Genomic DNA, 20,885 nt, shown 5'->3' with positions numbered 1-20,885 from the left:
ATGACCGACTTTAAATTGACTTTTCTCTTTTTGCCAGAATTCCACATATTCATTATAGGAATTCTTTGATGGTGATGGTGATGGGGCCTCATTGCAGTAGTTTCTATGAAGATAAGTGCAGTATATGAGATTACTTTGTTCCCCTTTTCCAATTTTATTTTGCCACTTCCAGAATATATTGAGTGAGTCAGTGTTTAGCCTGCATAACAAATAATATTATTTTCTTTTTTTATGATGTCTTGACATTTGCATAAAACTTATTATTTCTCTGTGTTTTTTTAAAGCATCATGATTTTTCTCTGTAGCAAACTCATGTACAGCATACTCCCATTTTGATTAGAGAAAAAAGTAGGCATGTTAAAGGGATACAAGTTGACCTAATTAAGATGCCTGACAGTGGTGGGTGTCTTTGTTAATAAGGATGATGAGATGTGATCTGAAGAAATCCACCTTCAGCTTGACTCTAAGAATGTAGTGGTGCAACCTACATAGGTCTGGAAAGGAGCTGCTAGGAAGGAGGAAATGAGTCTTGCTTTTCCTAACTCCTCCTCCTGTTCCACATTCCTCTCCTTCCGCCCTCCCAGCCTTCAAACTCACCATGTTCTAGAGTTCCCTGGTGGACTGGAATATTCAAGATGAGTCTGAAGCAATGCTGGGGGACAAAAATAGGCTCTTATCAAACATATACCAAAGCACTGCAAAGGAGGGACAGAGCACTATTTCTTAAGTGTAAAACCCATTTGAAAATCTCTGGGTCAGGTGTGGTGGCTCATACCTATAATCCCAGCACTTTGCAGGCCAAGATAGGTGGATCACTTGAGTCCAGAAGTTCAAGACTAGCCTGGCCAATATAGGGAAAACCCATCTCTATTAAAAATACAAAAAATAGCCAGGTGTGGTGGTACATGCCTGTATTCCCACCTGCGTGGGAGATTGATGCACAAGAATTGCTTGAACCTGGAAGGCGGAGGTTGCAATGACCCTAGGTCATGTCATTGCACTCCAGCCTGGGCGACAGAGCTAGACACTGTCTCAAAACAGATAACAACAACAACAACAATAAAAACACCCTTGGTTCATTGGTTTTGTGTCTAGTTACTAAAATGCTGAATAATATATATGTTTTCCAGCGAGCTACGCAGAAAGCTTTATGAGATGCTGGAGCCCTGTTATTGTAGGCATTTGGTGTTTCTTGAAGTCTCTTTGCTGAGGATTTCTCATGAAGTGAAATTGTACTTTTCAATAGGAAGACCAATAATTGATGTACGACAGGAGAAAGTTTTAGCGATGCTGTGCATAGGTCATTTAATCTTGTTAAATGGTGCAGTGTGATGCTATTATTACAGCAGACAGCTGTGATTTAGGAATAACTGTGTTTGTTTGCATAGTATGGAATTAGATAAAAGATTTAAACGCATCAAGTGTCGTAAACAATCTGGAAGTATAGAGTGGAATACAGACTCACTGGGTGTTTTTATGTTTGCTTAACACTAACTTCAAAGACATCCTTCTACAATCAGCAAAACCACCTGCTTGCTTCTGTCACAAAGAAGACATGAACATCTGTTTTAGTCATATACAATTTTGCATGAAAAAAACTTATGGAATTTTATTTCTACATGGTTTTAAGGGTATGTTTAAAAAATATATTCAAACTTAACCTAAAACTAAAAAGCTACATTGTGTCAGGTGCCAGCCTTGCAGATGATATATTTTTCTAACATTACTCCAATTTGCTTTTCTCTTCCTTAGTGTCTCAGGCAGATGGGGAAACTCATGACAGAATGCTGGGCTCACAATCCTGCATCAAGGCTGACAGCCCTGCGTGTTAAGAAAACACTTGCCAAAATGTCAGAGTCCCAGGACATTAAACTCTGATATGAGAGGAAAAGTAAGCATCTCTGCAGAAAGCCAATAGGTACACTTCTGTTTGTGGGAAGAGCAAAAGACATCAAATAAGCATCCACAGTACAAGCCTTGAACATCATCCTGCTTCCCAGTGGGTTCCGACCTCACCTCTCAGGGAGCAACCTGGACAAAGACAGAGAAGCTCCCAGAAGCAGAGATTGATCTGTGTCTGTTTGTAGGAGGGAGAAACCTCTTGGGTAACTTGTTCAAGATATGATGCATGTTGCTTTCTAAGAAAGCCCTGTATTTTGGGATTGCCTTTTTTTTTTTAAGATGCTTTAATTTTGCCAAAATAAAACAAATACTGTGGATAGTTTAAGGTTTATAGTATTATAGTTTAAATAACAACAAGAAAAGTTCTTCCCAGGAACTCTGCTGGAAGGTAAATTAAAACACATGTCTTTCCATTGGTAAAATATTGTTGCACTCTGTGAACCAAAAGACAGTCTAAGTTGGAGATCATAGAATGGAACTCATCTTAAACTTACTCCCAACCCTGCCTGGGCCTCCTCAGACCACTTTGGCCATCCCTGCATTTTGGGCCACTACGGTAATGTGAATTCACTGGGTACAAACACCACCTGTCTAGGACCACACTTGGAATTCCTGCAGGTCGCCTTTTGAAGCTCTTCAGGCAATATGGAACAAATGAAGGTTTATGTGACTCTGATAGAAGTAATTGTTGATAGGTGTTCTTCAGAATCACTTCATGTTTCTAATTGTGTTAGGCATCGCTTTGGTGATAAAAATCCTTTTCATTAAACACAAAGAAAGTTTTTTTTAATGTGCAGAGGATAGACCTGTGCATGCTTTTGATCTCTCCATCAAAGGATCAGTATCAAATAAAATTGTCATGAGTTGAGTTGAAGACAGGGTGCTTTAAAATAGAGGTAATTTGCTCTTGTAAGAGGAACCTGTCAACAAAGGTAGGGAACAAGAGTGATGGTGCAGATGGCTTGTATCTTATATATGCAAAGGAGCCAGTCTCAGAAGCACAAAAGTCTCAGAAGAAAAAAGTGTGCATGCCTTATTTTGTATAGATAAAGATGGTGTCTTTTTGTTATTGTCTTTTTTGTATGTGTCTGAGATAAAGGATAGAGAGAAAACATCTGTCAGGCTAATTTAACTACATTTTATTTTAAAAATAGAGAATAATAACCTCTAGATGGGACAGCAGAGGAGAGTTAGAGGAGGCCACAATATATTATGGGCTGCTGTGTTTTATTGTTCTAAAATCAGTATGGATCTAGCACGTATATTTTAAGTGATCATTTCACATCTTAGGAATGCCTACTTATTTTATTTTATTATAGTGATGTTCAATTCACTATTTAATTTATTATATTTTCTTTTCTGTGGCACTTATACAAAATATCTCTTCACCTACTTAGTTCTACAGGGTTTTAACTTTGGAGCAACCTGAATAAAAAATCATTGAGAGGGCCAATATTCTTTAGCAACAGAAGTATAATAAAGTTTAAAGTTGTACACATCCTGCTCAACTTTATTCATGTACATTTCCTTACTGTGGTTTTCTTTTGCTTCTTAGAAATTCTGTAGTGGTTACCAGTTAGTAAAGCATTTGAAGGTACTTTGCCTACTTTTTTTTTAAAAGACATTCCTTCCAGAATACTTTAGGGGGCAGTGTTTTATAACACATTTTCCCCACTGGGTGTCTGAAGGATGGAGGATTTTTGAAAATTTGACAGCTACTTGAAACATGAGAAAACATTTTCCTCACTTCTCAAGTAAGTTTGCAGCTGGTAACTTGTTCATCCAGAAAGCATTCTAAAGCAATGAGAGTTTGTGAGCTGTGCTTACAGTTTGGGAGAATCATAAGGATTCTTTCTGTATTTTGCATTCACTTCCCAGTGCTTCATAGCCATCTTTTGTTTGTAAGTAGGAAGAATTTCATAATCCTTGAATTTGGAAAAAAATATTGTGTTTTTAAAAAGTGAAACAGTTGGTTCCAAGTAGAACTGTAATCGAATGCTGCTTTTATTGATATTAAAAATAACCTCAATAATAATGTAAAGGTTCCTTTCTCTTGTGTCAGTTATATTCTTAGGGTTATCTTAGAAGGAATATATGGTTAGAACTAAGTGTGACTAATCATCTGAGCCTTGGAGAGAAACTTCAGTGCCTCTAAACAGATCGTCTACAAAACAACAAGTAAACATTTATATCAGTTAAGTGTGACATGTTTGTGTTTCTTGTTTTTTTCCTAAATTTAAGTGAGGTTAGGCTTACCTTATAGAGAAAATTATGTTTTCTTTTTGGTAAATACTTGAACATGGATAACTTCAGATCAGAATATTTTGTGAGGAGGTGATGGTTTGAAATTAAGCTAGATTTCTAGGGAGGTGTTGGTTCCAGTGAAGAATGGGAGGAAATTAAAATAGTCTTCAGACTTCTTCTGTATTGTATTTATTTGGTTGCTTTGGAAAAGATTGATAGCTTACTTTCTAATCCCCAGTCTAATTTATTCACTATTAATATTTTAAAATTATTTCTGAGATACTTAAAAAGACCCACTTAGCGATTATAGTCTCTCAATGAAACAAGAATTTATTTATAAGTAGATTTTTCTCTTTATCTTACCAAAATCCACTTTACTTACATAACACTAAATTGTTCTTAAAGACTACCTACTCATTTTCCAATAATCCTTTATTATTTCAAAATTTCTAGCGGCTCGGAAGTGAATTTTATTTCTTTTATTTGAATAAATGAGAACCCAGAAATTAATAATGTAGTTTATTGCTTACTGTCAGGACTATTTCAAAGACTAAGAGTTTCTTCTAACTCCTCCCTCTCAAAGGAATCCTAAATTATTAGTTGTTAGATACGTTTTGTATGCTAAGGTATTCAGGTGTATTGTTTATGTATGTGTGTATATATAAATATATATGTATATATAAATATGTTCAGTTTGGAGTCTGGCACAACTCCATTATGTGGATTAGAGAGTAAAATATTATGGATGATAAAGTACTTAATGAAACATAATATTTATTTATAAAAGTGTGTAGATTGTTAAATCACAAGAAGAGTGCTGTGAGCATTATGTATGAGGAAGCAGGTCTTTGACCTCCTGGAAAGCATCGCTCAAAAGTCATTAGTGACCATTTTTTAATTCCCCAGACAGAAAGCTTCTTAGAAAACATGCTGAGATTTTATTTACAGGGAATTCTTTGACACATTTCAATTGGTGTGTAGTCAAGTATAGCAAGTACTTAATGATGACTGAATTTCATGTTCCTGGAGTCATGCATATTCATTAGAAGTTTTATGTTGTTGCTCTGATCTGATTCTTCTTTGTTTGTGTATGGAACGGCACTGAGAGAAGTATAGTTTTTTAAACTTCAAAATGTTCAGTAGTTATTGCCTTAGAAAACCGAGACACGTAATAGTGGAAATGAAAGAAATGACATCAGAAGTGACTTATTTTAGCCATTATGATTCCTCCTGTAAAACAAAACAGAAAAAAAATGCCATATTTTTTGGAGAAAAGTTGGCAATGTAGGGGTTTTGTTGTCTGTTTCACAAGAAGACTCATTTGTGTTCTTTCGGGGAACCAGTGCCTTACAGATTCTGTATATATTGTAATTATTCAGGACTAGGGAACAAACAATTGTATTTGTTACAGATTGTATATGGCTTTGTTTTAACATTCCCCTAAATAAAATGGTTTCATTCTCCCCTTGGAAAAAAACATGACTGTTATCTTATAGTGGCGCTTGCTTGCTTATTTATTTATTATTTATTTATTTTGTCTTTGGAAATATCACATTGTAACAGGTGGAAAGGAACTGTGAAGGAGGCAGATGCAGGTAGGTTTTTCACATTTCATGGCAGGAGGACAAGAGAAACGGGCTAATAGCTGCTACTTTCTTTGTGAGGGAAACACAGTCATCTGCTGAGAAGGAGGGAAAGGCGGGAAGTCAGTGGTTTGAGAAGAGTGAAGAAGGTTTAAAATTGCACAGGAAAATCACAGCTTGCTGGGGAGAAAGCCAGATGATCACGGGCAACTCCGAGGGCTTGGTTAGGCTTCATGAAGGTGACTGTGGCACAGGGGCTGAATGTAGACTCGGGGCCACCAGGCGGCCTGTGTGTGAATCCAGCTTCTCTCACTCCCCCAGGTGTGTGATTGGGCACGTTTTGACCTCTCAGACTCACTTTCTTCCCCTTGAAGATGAGTATGATGTTAATGCCCACCATCTGGAGTTGTTCTGAAGATGAAATGAAATAATCCGTGCACCAAGCTTGTGGTGAGTGCTCAACTATTACTCTGAGTATTATCAGAAATTCATACTGCTACTTTTCTTGTGGTTTGTGGTTTTATCTTTCTGTTAGCAACACAGGTGTATAGAGACAGCAATGATGGGATTCATTCAGGGTACTGGTTTGTCATGCAAATATAGCAACAGGTCATGGAAAGTAAGAATTATTACTATCAAGGTGCTGATGGACCAGAGGAAGGAAGGAATTAATTAGAGGAGCTAACAGACCAATAAAAACCCCAGGTCCCAGGACAGGGAAACCTGATGGGGCAGAGGTGGCATCTCCACAGTTACTGAGAGAGAGGGGCTGTGGTCAGATTTCAAAGGGGAAACAGCAAGGCTAAGGGTATGATCGCAGGAGTGGGTGAATTTAGTTCATGGACAATATGGTTGGTGATGAAAGAGGAGCTCAAAACCTGGCCTTTAGATTTGTTGTCTTCATGGATTTTGCAGGTGGCAGTCTTGGGGAGAGGAAGGTTGTGAGTCAAAATTCTCCAGTGCCACAGGAGAATGGGGGAGGGGTGCAGTCAGCAAGAGGCAGAGAGAGGGGCTGGCAGGGTCTGGAGGCCTGAAGTGCAAAGCAGTGGGTTTTAATGCAAGCGTAATGATCTGGAATCAGCAGCGCTCTGTGAAAAAGACCGCACCCTCCTGCCAGCTGTGGAGTGTTTAAGGTGTGGAAGGGTGAGGCTATTGCCGCTGCCCTGAATCGTCGCTGAGGGAGTAGAGAACCCTCTGTGAAAGGGGCGGGCATGTCTTAGGGCTATTTTTCGCATGCATTATGGACTCTGGAGAGCAGAGTGAGAAGTCTGGTTTTGAGGGGATCCACTGGACATTGGATCAGGACCAGGGAATCCCAAAATTGGGGAGTGAAGAGTGCAAAAAGGTTTGCATTGACAGAGGGAATGAAGAGTTTGGGTGAGATTGGCAGTAGTTGGCCAGCTGCACTCGTGTCGGAAGAGTGCATCCTAGCACTGGGATTCAGATTGACCTGCTTAAAGTCAACCATTTCCTGATTTTTTTCATTCATTGGAAGTATATAATCTCTGAGCCCAATCATCCCACCTGTAAATTCCCACCTCTTAGGGCTCTTAGGAGGAACCAAAAAGATGAATGTCTGAAGTATGTCAGGGCCCAGGCCAGATGCATCACAGTTGCTCAGAAATACTGCTTGCTTTCTCTCTCTCTCTGTCTCTCTCTCTCTCTTTCTCTCTCCCCCCATTCTTTCCTTTTCTCTCTCTCCCTCTTTTTTCTGTCCTTTTTTCTTTTTCTTTCTCCCTTTCTTTCTCCTTCTCCCTTTTCCCCTTTTTCTTTCTTTGTTTTCCTTCCCCCTTTTTCTTTCTCCCTTTCTCTTTCTCCCTCTTTTTCTTTCTCTCTCCCTCTCTTTCTCCCTCTTTTTCTCTTTCTATCTCCCTTTCTCCCTCTTTTTCTCTCCCTCTTTCTCCCTCTCTCTCTCCTCCCCAACTCCCTCCCTTCCCTCCCATCCTCCCCTCCCTCCCCACCACCCCTTTCTTCCCTTCCTTCCAGGTTTCACTGTCTTGCCCAGGCTGGAGTGCAGTGGCATGATCAAAACTTACTGCAGCCTTGATCTCCTGGCTCAAGTGACTTTCCCATCTCAGCCTCCCAAGTAGCTGGGACTGCAGGCAACCATCACCATGGCTGGCTAATTTTATGTTTAGTAGAGACAAGGCGTCAATATGTTTCCTAGGCTGGTCCCAAACTCCAGGGCTCAAGTGATCTTCTCACCTTGGCCTCCCAAAGTCCTGAGATTACAGGTGTGAGCCACCGTGCCCAGACAACACTGCATTTTCTTCCTGCCATTAGTTAGCAGAATCTACAATTAGCAGCATTTAAAACCAGCTGAGATTGGCTGTTGGTACATCTCTCCCACCTTCTCTTGCCCCACTTCTGTGTGTCGTGGGCTCAAGTTAAACTTTTCACAGAACTCACAGGCAGATTGACAGTAAATCCCAGCTGAGGAAAAAAGGTAATTCTCTTGTCATTGGTCATTTTGTAGGTTGCAAGCTTGTTGCCTCCATCTGATCACAGCAGCAGAGTATAGATGACCGTACTCTCAGAAGTTTTGTCTCTGCAAAGTAATTTCTAATTTCTACTCTAGGTTCTAATCTGAGCTCAGCTCTGAGGATGTCTGGGGCTGCTGAGGTTCTTTGCTTGGCACACATATGCTGGTACTGTGAGACAGGAGCTGAGGGAGGCCAAGCTTCAGAATGCGCCTGGGACCCCCACTCAGAGCCAGGGGCTTAGGTTGGGTCCTCAGTGAATAGTCGTTGAAAATGCTTGCATGCCATCCTAGGTAAGGCTTTCTCAGTCCGCAGCTACCAAAGCTGCTAATTAGGAGTGAGCGGTCTTGCAACAGGGCTGAGCCTTTGCCACCATGTGTTTTCTGTGTACAGTACAGTTTTTGTTTGTGGTTTTTTTTTGTTGTTCATTGTATTTTCACTATTTTATGTGGAATTTGAATTCTCTAGCTCAGCTGCAGTCCTTCCTTCTCCCTTTGATTTTACCCAGGTTCCAGTTTATGTATTTCCATTACTTCCTTAGCCTCAAAGAAACATTTAAATTCATGATCCCCGCATCGATTCAGTTTTAAGTCACTTTCTTCCAGGCCATGGCATGGATCAGTCCCTAAGTGGTGGGCAATTGCTTACACCCTTCAGCCTCTGAGGCTGCGGGGAGGGGTGGAGGAGGTGGCAGTCCCTCTAAGGATGCCTCTCCAGGTGTTCACTCATGGAGGACAGGGCTGCCTTTGCTTTTAGTCCTCAGCATCACAGCTGTTTCCCACCTCACAGCTGAAGCCCTTGGCTTGCCCACCCTAAGGCAGTGGCCAACAGTCCTGTACCAAGCTGAACTCTGCTGGCAGTTGCTCACCTTTCATTTCCCACCTATTCATATAGTTATTCGCAAACTTCATTTAAAATCAGATCTCTGGGAGCAGGGATTTGTACTCTATTTAGAAGCTCCCGCTCCGGGGAATTCTGTGAAATTCTAAGACATTAGTTCTCACCCTTAACTGCTCATTAGTGCTACCTGGGAGCTTTTAACACCCAAGACTCAGGCTACGCCTAGATTACTTCCATCAATCTCTGGAGGTGTGACCCTGGCATTAGTTCTTAAGTCTCCTCGGGTGAGTCCATTGTGCAGCTGATTTTTTAGTGGCATCATTCTAGAATCTCATCCTGTGCCTGCCGGAGGTTGTGATCACCATCCACACAGGACCCAAAGGCTTTCTGTTCTACCGAAGAAACACATGGCGACTCTGAACGCGCAGGAGACCCTTGTTATGAAGTGAAGGAGGCAGCACTTTGTTGCTTATAAATATAATTTATTACCTGTTTAAAAATTCTTTCTTACATTTTGTACATGTTGGCTGGCAGAATAAATGCAGGCAATTTACAAACCAAGGGGACTGCAGGAAAAATCGGGATTGGCAGCCAGGGAGAGAAAAGAGGCACACCCGGAGCTGGTATCCCTCACCTCCACCGCTCAGCAAGGCGCCCGACAGACGTCCAGAGGGCACTCTGCCTCTGCCGGGGGGAGATTTTAGAAAAGGAATTGCATAGAAGATACAGCAAGAGGGAACTCCACAACAACAAAAATGTTCCATATCGGAAAAGCCAAGGTTGCCGTGTTTTATTTAAAAAAGAAAAATGACAAAGCACAAAACCTCAGTTTGACCTTTCTGCAGTTGAACTGTTCCAAAGGGGACAGCAGGTGGATGACACTGCCTCTTGAACATGGACTGCTGGGGATTTTTCTCTGACAAACACTGGTGTCTTCTCTAGGAAGAGCAAAGAGGAAGGTCACCAACTTGCTGCAGCTCAACATTAAACTCCACACATACAACACTGTGACATCACACACACACACACACACACACACACACACACACACACACACACACACAGAGTGATGATGTTCCCTGCAACTGGGCTCAATGCATTATGTCTGGAGGGCGAGGGCTGCACTACCAACAGCAGGTCTAGGAAAGCGTGAAGAGAATGCAAATCACTTGTTCTGACTGCTGTACTTTTTCTTGTCCGTGGCCTGGTGGAATAGACATCTGAGTTTTTACCCCCACATGTACAGATGCCATTAGTTACTTTCAGAATAGAAAAGGCAAAGGTATTTTACACCAGCTATAGATTTCTTGCTCTTATATGTCATTCTAAACAGGTTTGTTTTAACATTGAGAACATGGCTCAGGTTCCGATTCTCTGATGCTGCCTCCATAGTGCTCAGAGGCCAAAAGACAGCTCATCAATCCTGAGGCTGCTGATCAGCAAAACCTTCCTACAGTTCATCTTCTAAATGCCAGTTCTGAGGATTATTCCACTTGGGGTCAGTGCCATCAGGTTCTACAGCTGGTCTGATAGTACCTAGTCCAGTAGACTTTTGGAACTTAAAAATGACATACGATTTAGACATATTTGTAAGAGACCCTTTTTTTGTTTTTTTTTTTTTTTTGAGACAGAGTTTCGCTCTTGTTACCCAGGTTGGAGTGCAATGGCGTGATCTCGGCTCACCGTAACCTCTGCCTCCTGGGTTCAGGCAATTCTCCTGCCTCAGCCTCCTGAATAGCAGGGATTACAGGCATGGGCCACAATGCCTGGCTAATTTTTTGTATTTTTAGTAGAGACGGGGTTTCACCATGTTGACCAGGATGGTCTTGATCTCTTGACCTCGTGATCCACCCACCTCGGCCTCCCAAAGTGCTGGGATTACTGGCTTGAGCCACCGCTCCCGGCCTGTAAGAGACCCCTAAATAGTATGACTTGCAATTTACATTACTGTTGAAGGACAAATCTGAAATGTTATATTAAAAGGCTGGCCTTCAGTAGCAAATACTATGGCTGGTGGGCAGCTTACTCTATCTCAGGGCAGCTTCCTCGTTTACTACTCAGAAGCTAGATGGACCACAACTGTCATGATATTCTGCAGAGATTCCTGACTTGGGATTCCAGAAGATCTCTGGACAGGTCCCTTCAGTAGGCAAGTGTGTGAGTAGAGAGCAGGCTGGTGAAGAGCTGCTAATACTTGCTGGGCTTTGTGTGCCAGTCCACTTGTGGAATACCTGGCAGTTTTTCCTGCTGATGCCCCTGGACCATGCTAAAATAGGTTTGAGGCACACATTACATTTGGTTGAATGAGCCCATTAATATGCTACCACAGATCAATACAATGAGGTGACAGGTCCACTGGAAAACCTAGGAGCCATGAACCCTTGTGAAGACAGGGTATTAAAGTAGCATTTATAAAAATGGGGTAAGCACAAGGCTGATAAAACTAAAGTTCATTGCTAGACTTAGTCTGCAGAGAAAATCCACCCAGTGCTACACAAAGCCATCTCTCCACTGTTCAGAAACAGGGTTTTCACACTAGAATTCTGGAAATATTAATGACTTGTTTTGGCTTCCTTGGCCTGTATGGACATGGGTGCACATAACATTGGTTACAGTGTATTTATTCCCCCTTATGACTGATTCCATTAAAAAGAAATCATTAGAGATGTGAAGGAAATCTTCCAAAGTGATCATTACAGCCAGAGTTTATACAAATAGATCTCTTAGGGTAGAGAAACAGTACTGCATTGCACAGAGGCAAAGTTCTAAAGATTTCAGTCAACATTAGCTCAGCAAGGTTAAAGAATATATAAAAAAAAATACAAAAAAACCGAAGAGTAATAGTTGGTCCTATGAGGCACTCGAAAGGTAAAAAAAGTTTTGTTAACTTGAGATAATAAAATATTTTCCTTATTAGATCTATAAAATCTAACACTTAACCATTATCTTGAGCAACAATGTTCTGCTTCACAAAAGCTCCTCCATTCTCAAAGAAGATGGATAAAGCCCCATTTCATTTCAGCTGTGTTACCATGGGCCCCCTTTCACTCATTAGCCTGGGGCTTGCACTGAGGTCTCCACATGAAACTGATGACTTGCCCAGAACAACTATCCAGCAAAAGCTAAGACTCATACTCAACTTGAAGACTTGAAAACCCAACAAAGTAAACCTTTCCTACCTTCCTTACGCTCTCTTGCAGGTCCTTACATTGTTTTATATTCTTTTGGCCCCATAGGGGCAGAACTTATAGAGGCAAAGACCTGTGAATTCTGGGGAGACAGTGATCACCTCATTAACTCCCATCTGCATGTGTGGATTACAGAGGAGTAAGTGGACCAAGAGCACAGCCGCTGTGATCCTGACAGACACACACAGAAGGACACACAAGACAGGAGCCGTGGTGCTCTTCTCCTGGAGAAATGAAAAGGCATGATTCCTCCCTCAGAACACTGACTTTTTGGAAATCTTACTTGTAGGAAAAATTCCTTTAAGAAATTACTGATTGCACAGTTTCAGAGTGTCCTGAACTCAGTCCTCACAACTTTTTCCCCCTAAAAATAGCTCTGCTTTTTGATAGTTGAGAGTTTAAAATCAATAGTATATATGAAAATGGATAATTATACAGTTTGATATTGAACACCTCACACAAAATGTTGTCCAGCTCTTGAAGAGCCTAACTTGCTCACAACAGGATAGGAGTTTTCTGCATAACAGAGGTGAGTATTTATTTGGAAGATGCTGTTTGTCAAACAGCTGTTAGTTGTGAGTACCTTGGTGTTAACAGGTTTATCATCACCATGCCAGTTATCAATTCTGAATCCAACTTCAATTCCTTCCAGATATATTTTAAAAACTTGAATGAGTGTGATAGGAAGAAAATGGGATGAAACCTCTGCCTTTGATTCCCGAATTTAAGAGAAAAGAAGCTGCTTTGTTCCCCTTGATTAAAAACCCCAATTTTCTCTTTCCCATAGTATTCCATTGGCATATATAAGACTTATTTCTAAGCAGATATTTCTTACATTTCCAAAGATAAAGGGACTAAAAGTAAGGAGATTTAAAGTATACAAACCCCAACGAAAATCATAAATGTTAAAAATGACAACTCTTCAAAGACTGTTTTATATCATAGTTGTGTTACAAGAAGCAACTTAAGATGTGTGTATGAATGAGGTGTACTAGCATCACAATGACCTAATTTTGAGATGGGTGATGGAAGTGAAAAGAAAGTGAGAATAAGAATTATAATTTTAAATTTGAAGTGAAAATTTCCCCACATCCATTTGTCATAAAGGTACTTGAACGTTACAGGTTTTCATTCCCTTTGTCAAACAACTTCTAGTGAATTGTATTAAACTCAGGTGGATTGTGTTGCAGGCCACTAGATGGCAGCATGCACAAATGATAGTTTTTTCCTATCCAAATGAAGCCAGCCAAACTTGCCTCTCAAGTGGTGTAGAAAGAAGCAGAGCATATCACATAGAATGGTGGATGCAGTGACTTCCTATGAAATGAACTATTGTGTCTGGACCTTCTAACTTTGCAGGCAGTCTAACAGCTATTATTACTTTACTCCAAAGGAGAAGGAAATCAGAATTTGTAGTGAAGATTATTTGGTATAAATAGTGTATGTATGGAAGTTGTTGTCATTCACTTGGGAGGAAACAGAGGAGTTAATCTATGACAGGTGAGTACCTCACAAGAAATAAATCACTTTTCCCTTTTCTGGTGGTAGGGGGTTGAACCAAAAAGTATCTGAAGTGTCCCTCACAGGTTCTCAATGACTTAAGTAAAACAGTTACTGTTTGTGTTCAGTATTTCTGTGTTGGTGACTTTTCAGTCAAAAAGTTTTTAGTAACAGTTATGGAATTGATTCATCTTCATAGCTACATAGTTGCTCCCCTCTAGTTTTTACTAAGCATAGAAGTTTGAGCATTCAGTTCAGATTCTAGTTCTTGATTTCCATAGATGATGCCACAGCCTCGATACTGAAGAGTAATCTTGAAAGTTTATTTCAAAATATAGGAATGGACAATAGATCTCTCTCCTCCTCTTCCTTTAAAAAAGTATAATTGTGTGTGTATATATGATTTTAGTTTAGTTTTCCTCATTGCTACAAACATCCACTGAACTTGTTTACTAGTGCAATCTCTCCCTTCCCCAGTGTACATGTATGTTAACTATGGAAATCCAAATGCAGGGGGTGGCCTGAGAGACATTTTGTAGAATATATGTCTAAAACAGAAGATGAGGAACAAAAATCATGAAAGAAGAGGCTCCATAGCAAGGTATCAGCAGTCCTCAGAGATGAGGATGGAGGAGTCATCAAGGGACTATCAAGATGCTACCAAAACGGAGTGGAAACGTGGAAAGATGAAAGAAAAGGTGTAATTCAAATCTGTTCAGCAGCGTGTGTGCCTCCAGCCTCAAAGTAAGCCACAGTCGTGTTCTAAAGGTTCTGATTCAAACACATGTCTGCTTGTTCTTCAGCTTTGGTTTTGATACTGGGCTTTGACTCTTTAATCCCCACCTGCTGAATGAATTGAGTCCTTGTGTTAAAGAGCTTGTGATGGTCCCAAGGAGACATAGTAGTTTACATAAAGTAGTTTGTTGACTAACATTTTGCAGGATAACATTTTAAAAAACAGCTAACTAGAAAACCTTTATAAATGCTACTCAATATTGTAACAGCAAAAGATTAAGGTGGGGGGGCATAGTAAAAATGCACCAAGTTCCTACTGCCAGATAAACTTGTAGGAGTGGCCTTGATATCAAGATGCCAAGAAAATAGTAAAGTAGAATTTGCAAGCAGTCAGGAAGGCTGGGAATGGGGGTGTCCCAAGATAGGCTAAGAAAATAAAGGGCTGCCATCTCTCAGTGAACTGCATAATGCAATGATGCAGAGCGACTCAAGCCAAACAAACATATTGCAGGTAGAATAATCATCTTCCATGTCAGAACTATTTGAAAGGCATAACAAAGCCTGGGCAAAAGACCAGCGATTATTTTACACGATCTTGGTCAGAGTGTATTGTGGTCTTTAGACTGATGAATGAATGAGACTGGAGGCATCACGGTGGAAGTTTAGCATTTCAGAACCTTGAGATGATCTAATCCCAGCCCTTCACTTCCTAGGTGAGGAGACCGAGTTCCAGTGTGTTTAACCGCTTTTCCCAAGGTGGCGCAAGGAGACAGTGACAGACCCACAGTGAGAACTGGTTTCCTGATCTCCAGTTCAGAGTCCATTCCTTCAACCACACTGCCTCTGAAGCGGACAGAGCACCATGGGGAGTCAACGTGGGGCCACACAACGGCACTATTAAGTGACCTGAACAGAGAACACATCTCATGGAAAGACTCAGAGAAGAAAGGCTCTGCTTGAGCAAGCTGAAGGAACAGACCAACAAAGCCAGTGAGCATTTATCACTTTCCTGGGTGGAATGAGGGGAGGGAAGGAAAGGTAAAAGGTCAAGGAACCAAAGCAGGTTGAATTAAAATGATGACCATAACCACCTTGATAGGTGAGAAGGTGGGGCAGGTCTAGTCAATACCCAAATACTAACAGTACTGCTAACAAAAATAGAAGTTAAAAGAAAACCCTTTTACTAAAATACCTGTAAATACTCATCAATAATATACCTTTTTTTAAAAAAACACTTCATATTGCATATTATAAACACACATATTGTGAAAAAATGCTTGAACATGAACCACTGTCTTCCCTGCAATGCTACAACTTTATTCTCAAAGGGCACCAGAAGGGTCCCTCCAAGGAATAGGAGTCTTAGTTATTTCTTTTTTACACTTAGATTCTCCACTTCCCTGATACAAACAGTAACACTGGTTCTACAAGTTCTAGAAACAGAACACTGATGGGAAGATTATCTGAGACACTTGATGCACACAATTTGTACCAAAAGTCTGTGATTTCTCTGTAAATTACTAATCTGAAATAGACACAACAAACCGTCCACAGCTTCAACTTCAAATGATTTGAACAAAAATAGAACCAGCCATGGACAGTGTCTGCATCCCTGTCCAATTTGATGTAAACAACATTTGTAGAAATTGGGTTTGTTAAGAAAGTTTATCCATATATCTGGATAGCAATAAAAAGCGTTTCCTAGGAAACTGTAAGATCCTGTACCACACAGCATACAGCCCAACTAAGAGGAAAATTAGGTTGATAGCTAAATTCAAGGTACAAATTTACACAATTTTTCTTAACTCCCGTGCTGATGTCCAAGTAAAGTGGGCATGTACATTGGCAGTTGTATCTGTTTTCCTTCCGGCTGCTGCAGTCTTGCCTCTGAAGTGCAGTGGTCGCGTCTGGATTTCCTCCTCAGCTGTGATTCCCCTGGATGGCCACAGACCCCTGTGCAGTGTCGTCCTTGGTTTCCCCTTCCAGCGTGGTGGTTAATACTGCCCTTCTGCTGCTAAGGACACCACTGTTTCATGTCTTCCCATTTCTTCTAAGACAGCTGCCAGCATGCTCAGGTTTCCATCTGGGAAGTTCTGTGCTTCCCAAAGATCCAGGATTACACCAGTTGGGCTGGATTTGGTGGCAAAGTAATTCAAGTACCTGAAATTGGGAAGGAGAAAATGTGCTGAACGGTGTGACTTACATAACTGTTTTCTCTTGTTTTTTTTTCTTCTTCAGATAAACCTTTCTGTCGCTCTACTTGTCCTTAAGTATCCTGGTCCCATTGTGGTTGACGGTGAGCCATCCTAAATAACTAGCTCATGCTTAATTAGATCAGCCCCAGACAGGAGAAGTGAGAATTTAACTTTGTTAACCTCAACTCTGAGTAAGATAATTTAAGAGGCAAGATATCTATGGGTCATATTCTAAACAGGAAATCAAGAGACGTTTATATTCTCTTTCTAGTCCAGGTTTGCATAATCTTTGACAGGTCTTGCCACATGTTTTGTTTGGTAGTGACGGTGACAGTCCACAAAATAGAGGCTCCAGAGGTCTCTTTATAAATTACTGTCAATGCTGTGTTAGGACCTAATTATTAATCAAACATTAGGTCCTGCTCAACTACAGATGAGTAACAATAATTACTGTAGTGAGTGGCTCTGTGATTTGGGGAATTTAGCCCCTCAGCTTTGCAAAGTGGATTACAAAACCTGATATTTACCAATGTCAAGTAAGCTCAGAATGTCTCTTAGCACTCTTTAAAAGCCCATAGTGCAAGGTACAAGGACAGAGCTTAATGCATATTTGCAAAATGAAAAATTAAATAGATGTGTAGATGGAAAGAAAAATGCTAGCCTATGTCTAATAGCTATCAATGCTGGAGAGCTCTAACAAAAAGAAACTAGTCCTGGGGCCTGGCCGTACCCACCTGTCCAGGTTTAGCTTATGGGCCAGCATCCTCCAGTCATGGCCTCTCGTCTGGGGGGCATCCAGGCTGCTACAGAGCTTCTGCCGGATAGGGAGAGGGATGCTGAAAGCACTGGGCCCCGTGACAGTGGTGATGGTGTTCGCAGGATCCAGCAGCGGCAAATCGATGCCAGTAGGTTCCTGGAGTTCAGAGATAGGAACAACACAGCATTATTTCTGCAGACAAAAGCAATCTCTATTTGTTAATGAATCATCATAATGCCTTGCTTTGAGCGATAAGAAAAGAATGAGTGCTGTTATACTCCTTAGGAAGAATGGCTTCTTCTTAGCCTGAAAGTTGTGCATCACTAGATGTAACCTGGCTCAGAGAAAGAGGTACATATATTTTGAGTCTTAACTTTGCATAGCCTCAGATTTATGGGTCTTAGGTGAGAACTGGGCTGGATGGAAAGCTCTGGTGTGATTCAATAACAGCTTTTACTAATGGGATTCTCCAGGATGAGAGAAAAGAAAGGGAATATCAGAGCTCCTGATGGTTTATATTTCAGGAGAGGAAAATGTTCAAAAGGGTAGTGCTTTTGAAATGAATAGATGTGAGAGTCAGGGCTTCTGGAAAGGGCCTGACCTTGGGGGGAATGTCCTGGGTAAATGCCCCAGTAGTTCTCCCTCTAAACTCCACAGATGATGTCTCAGTTCTGCTTTTGTTGAATGAAATGGAACACAGCTCTCCTTTAAATGATAACAACTTAAGGCTAATTTTTCAAAAAAAAAAAAAAAAAAAAAAAGGGTAAACACAGTATATTATTACCTTAGGGCAAGATTGTTAATGGCATCCTCCAATTGCTGTATATCCTTATTTTTTAAAAATCTAATTTTAGTAGAGAAAACCGTAAATTGGCTCTTAAAAGATAGTCTCAGCTCATAAAACAGCACAAATGCAAAATCTGAATTTCATCACAGGAGAAATTCTAATCATTTTCTGATCACTTCTGCTGGTTGGAAAAGCAAAGCAAATGTTTCCTGGGAACTATTAAAGCAATAAAAGAAAATCTACTTAATCTACTATAAAAAAAATGCCATCTCTCTCTTTTTTAAGCAGGTAACTTGTTGATATGCCCCACTAGTTGCCAGAGGAGGAACTGGCCACACCCAGTTTCAGCCATCATGAAGTGTTTGGCTCCTGCTGAGCACTCAGCTCAGGGGCTCAACACCACCATCACCCAGAGCTCCCCAAATGTTGCCCGGCACTGCTGCAGTGGCCTCCCCAGCCATGGGTACACTGGCACTGCAGGGGATGGGGTTGCAACTGCCTGTGTGCTAGTGTTGACTAGCAGTTTGTTCCATGTTCTGCTATCAGCAGCAAGTGCTCACTTCTAGGCTTATTCAGTCCCATGGCACAGGGTCCATCTGGGGGTGTGGAGGGCATCTGAATTTTGTCATGTTATGCACAGTGGTGTTGGCCATGATCATGGTGTTTGTCCTCAAAACCCAAAGCTTGGCAAACTGGGGCTCCAAGCATTCCCCTGGCTCCTTTGTGTTGGCTCCAGTACATACATACCAGGATTTAAAAGACTCTGGCATGAACAGATGGGAGTCAGAGGCCCTGAATGAGGGTCACAGCCTGCAGCTCCTCCCCCATCAGGCACAGGGTCCTTTCCAAGGCAATGAGGAAAGAGGGTTCCTGACCTCTAAGGGAATAGGGCTCTAAGAAAGGTGACCATGGAGTGATCTGAGGCCATGTGTCATGTTTCTCAATGGATTTATGTTTCGGGCATCTGGACTAAGTGCCTCAGTGCCTCTATGTATGGAGTGGAGGGCATAAGTGAAGATGATACAGACAGGAAAACAGGGAAATACTAAGTAGAAGAGGGCAATGGCCAGAACGAATAATAAGTTCCCGGCAATGGCCACACCCTCAAGCCCGAAGGCCTATAGCCCTAAATGAGGACAGGCATTTCAGTTTTCACATCCAAAAAGTTGTCTTTTGGCCCACCATGGCCCTTATCCTAGCCCCATATAAACCCCAAACCCCAAGCTCCAGATGAGACCCACAAGCAAGGAGATGAGGAGGCACACAGAGCAGCAATAGAACAATGACTAAAACACCAAAATCAATGACAACAAAAGCCAAAATACACAAATGGGATCTAATGAAACTCCAGAGCTTCTGCTCAGCAAAAGACACAATCACTAGAGTGAACCAGCAACCAACAGAATGGGAAAAAATGTTTGCAATCTACTCATCTGACAAAGGGCTAATATGCAGAATCTACAAAGAACTAAAACAAATTTACAAGAAAAAAAACCCATCATCAAAAAGTGGGTGAAGGATATGAACAGACACTTCTCAAAAGACAACATTTTATGCAGCCAGTAAACATATGAAAAAAAAGTTTATCATCACTGGTCATTAGAGAAATGCAAATCAAAACCACATTGAGATACCATCTCATACCAGTTAGAATGGCGATCATTAAAAAATCAGGAGACAACAGATGCTGGAGAGGATGTGGAGAAATAGGAACACTTTTACACCATTGGTGTGAGTATAAATTAGTTCAGTCATTGTGGAAGACAGTGTGGCAATTCCTCAGGGATCTAGAACTAGAAATACCATTTGACCTAGCAATCCCATTTCTGGGTATATACCCGAAGGATTATAAATCATTCTGTTATAAAGACACATGCACCTATGTTTATGGTGGCACTGTTCACAATAGCAAAGAGTTGGAACCAACCCAAATGCCCATCAATGATAGACTGAATAAAGAAAATCTGGCCATGGAATACTATGCAGCCATAAATAAGGATGAGTTCATGTCCTTTTCAGGGACATGGGTGAAGCTGGAAACCATCCTCAGCAGACTGACACAAGAACAGAAAACCAAACATCACATGTTCTCATTCATATGTGGGTGTTGAACAATGAGAACACATGGACACAGGGAGGGAAACATCACACACTGGGGCCTGTTGGCAGGGGGGATGCTATGAGAGGGATACCAGGGGGTTGGGGAATATGGGAGGGATAGCATGAGGATAAATACCTAATGTAGATGACGGAGTGATGGATGCAGCAAACCACCATGGCATGTGTATACCTATGTAACAAACCTGCACTTTCTGCACAAGTACCCCAGAACTTCTAGTTAAAAAAAAAGAATCCAGCTGTCTTCTTTTGAGCTAGACATGAAAGAAATTTGCAAAGTCAAAAAAAAAAAAAAAAGCAGGGATGTCTGGATGCTAAAGGGAGGTCAGCCGAAGTCAGTAAGAGAAGAGTCTGGCCAGTGGGTGGCCCACCTCCAGGGGAAGAGCACCTTCCCACTCCCTCTCCTCTCCTGGCTCGCTATCCATCCTGCTGAGAGCCACCTCCACCAGTCAATAAAACATTGCACTCATCTTTCAGACCCACATGTGATCCAGTTCTTTTGGGACACTGGGCAAGAGCTCAGGATACAGAAGGCTGTCACACTGGTCCCTGCCCT

The 20,885-nt window shown here is 41.2% G+C and overlaps 2 protein-coding genes across 21 annotated transcripts in view; one reads left to right on the top strand and one right to left on the bottom strand.

The window, feature by feature from the left end:
* BMPR1B (bone morphogenetic protein receptor type 1B) overlaps positions 1-5,623 on the top strand; it is a 413,639-nt gene extending 408,016 nt beyond the window's left edge. For all 19 annotated transcript variants that reach the window (XM_035293292.3, XM_078366787.1, XM_054253133.2 and 16 more), the window contains one exon: positions 1,753-5,623. In XM_035293292.3, coding sequence (XP_035149183.1) covers positions 1,753-1,878 — 126 coding nt within the window. In that variant the 3' untranslated portion in view covers positions 1,879-5,623. The remainder of the gene's footprint in view (positions 1-1,752) is intronic.
* Positions 5,624-9,510: 3,887 nt separating this feature from the next.
* The window catches only part of UNC5C (unc-5 netrin receptor C), a 397,080-nt gene continuing 385,705 nt past the window's right edge, over positions 9,511-20,885 (bottom strand). For both annotated transcript variants that reach the window (XM_035293290.3, XM_035293289.3), the window contains 2 exons: positions 17,402-17,580; positions 9,511-16,632 (listed from right to left, as the gene is read on the bottom strand). In XM_035293290.3, the coding sequence (XP_035149181.1) occupies positions 16,467-16,632; positions 17,402-17,580 (345 nt within the window). In that variant the 3' untranslated portion in view covers positions 9,511-16,466. The remainder of the gene's footprint in view (positions 16,633-17,401; positions 17,581-20,885) is intronic.

Source organism: Callithrix jacchus, chromosome 3, assembly GCF_049354715.1.
Source record: "Callithrix jacchus isolate 240 chromosome 3, calJac240_pri, whole genome shotgun sequence".
NCBI lineage: Eukaryota > Metazoa > Chordata > Mammalia > Primates > Cebidae > Callithrix > Callithrix jacchus.
The sequence above is the reverse complement of the archived record's forward strand: the minus strand, read 5'-3'. Positions and strand labels throughout refer to the sequence as shown.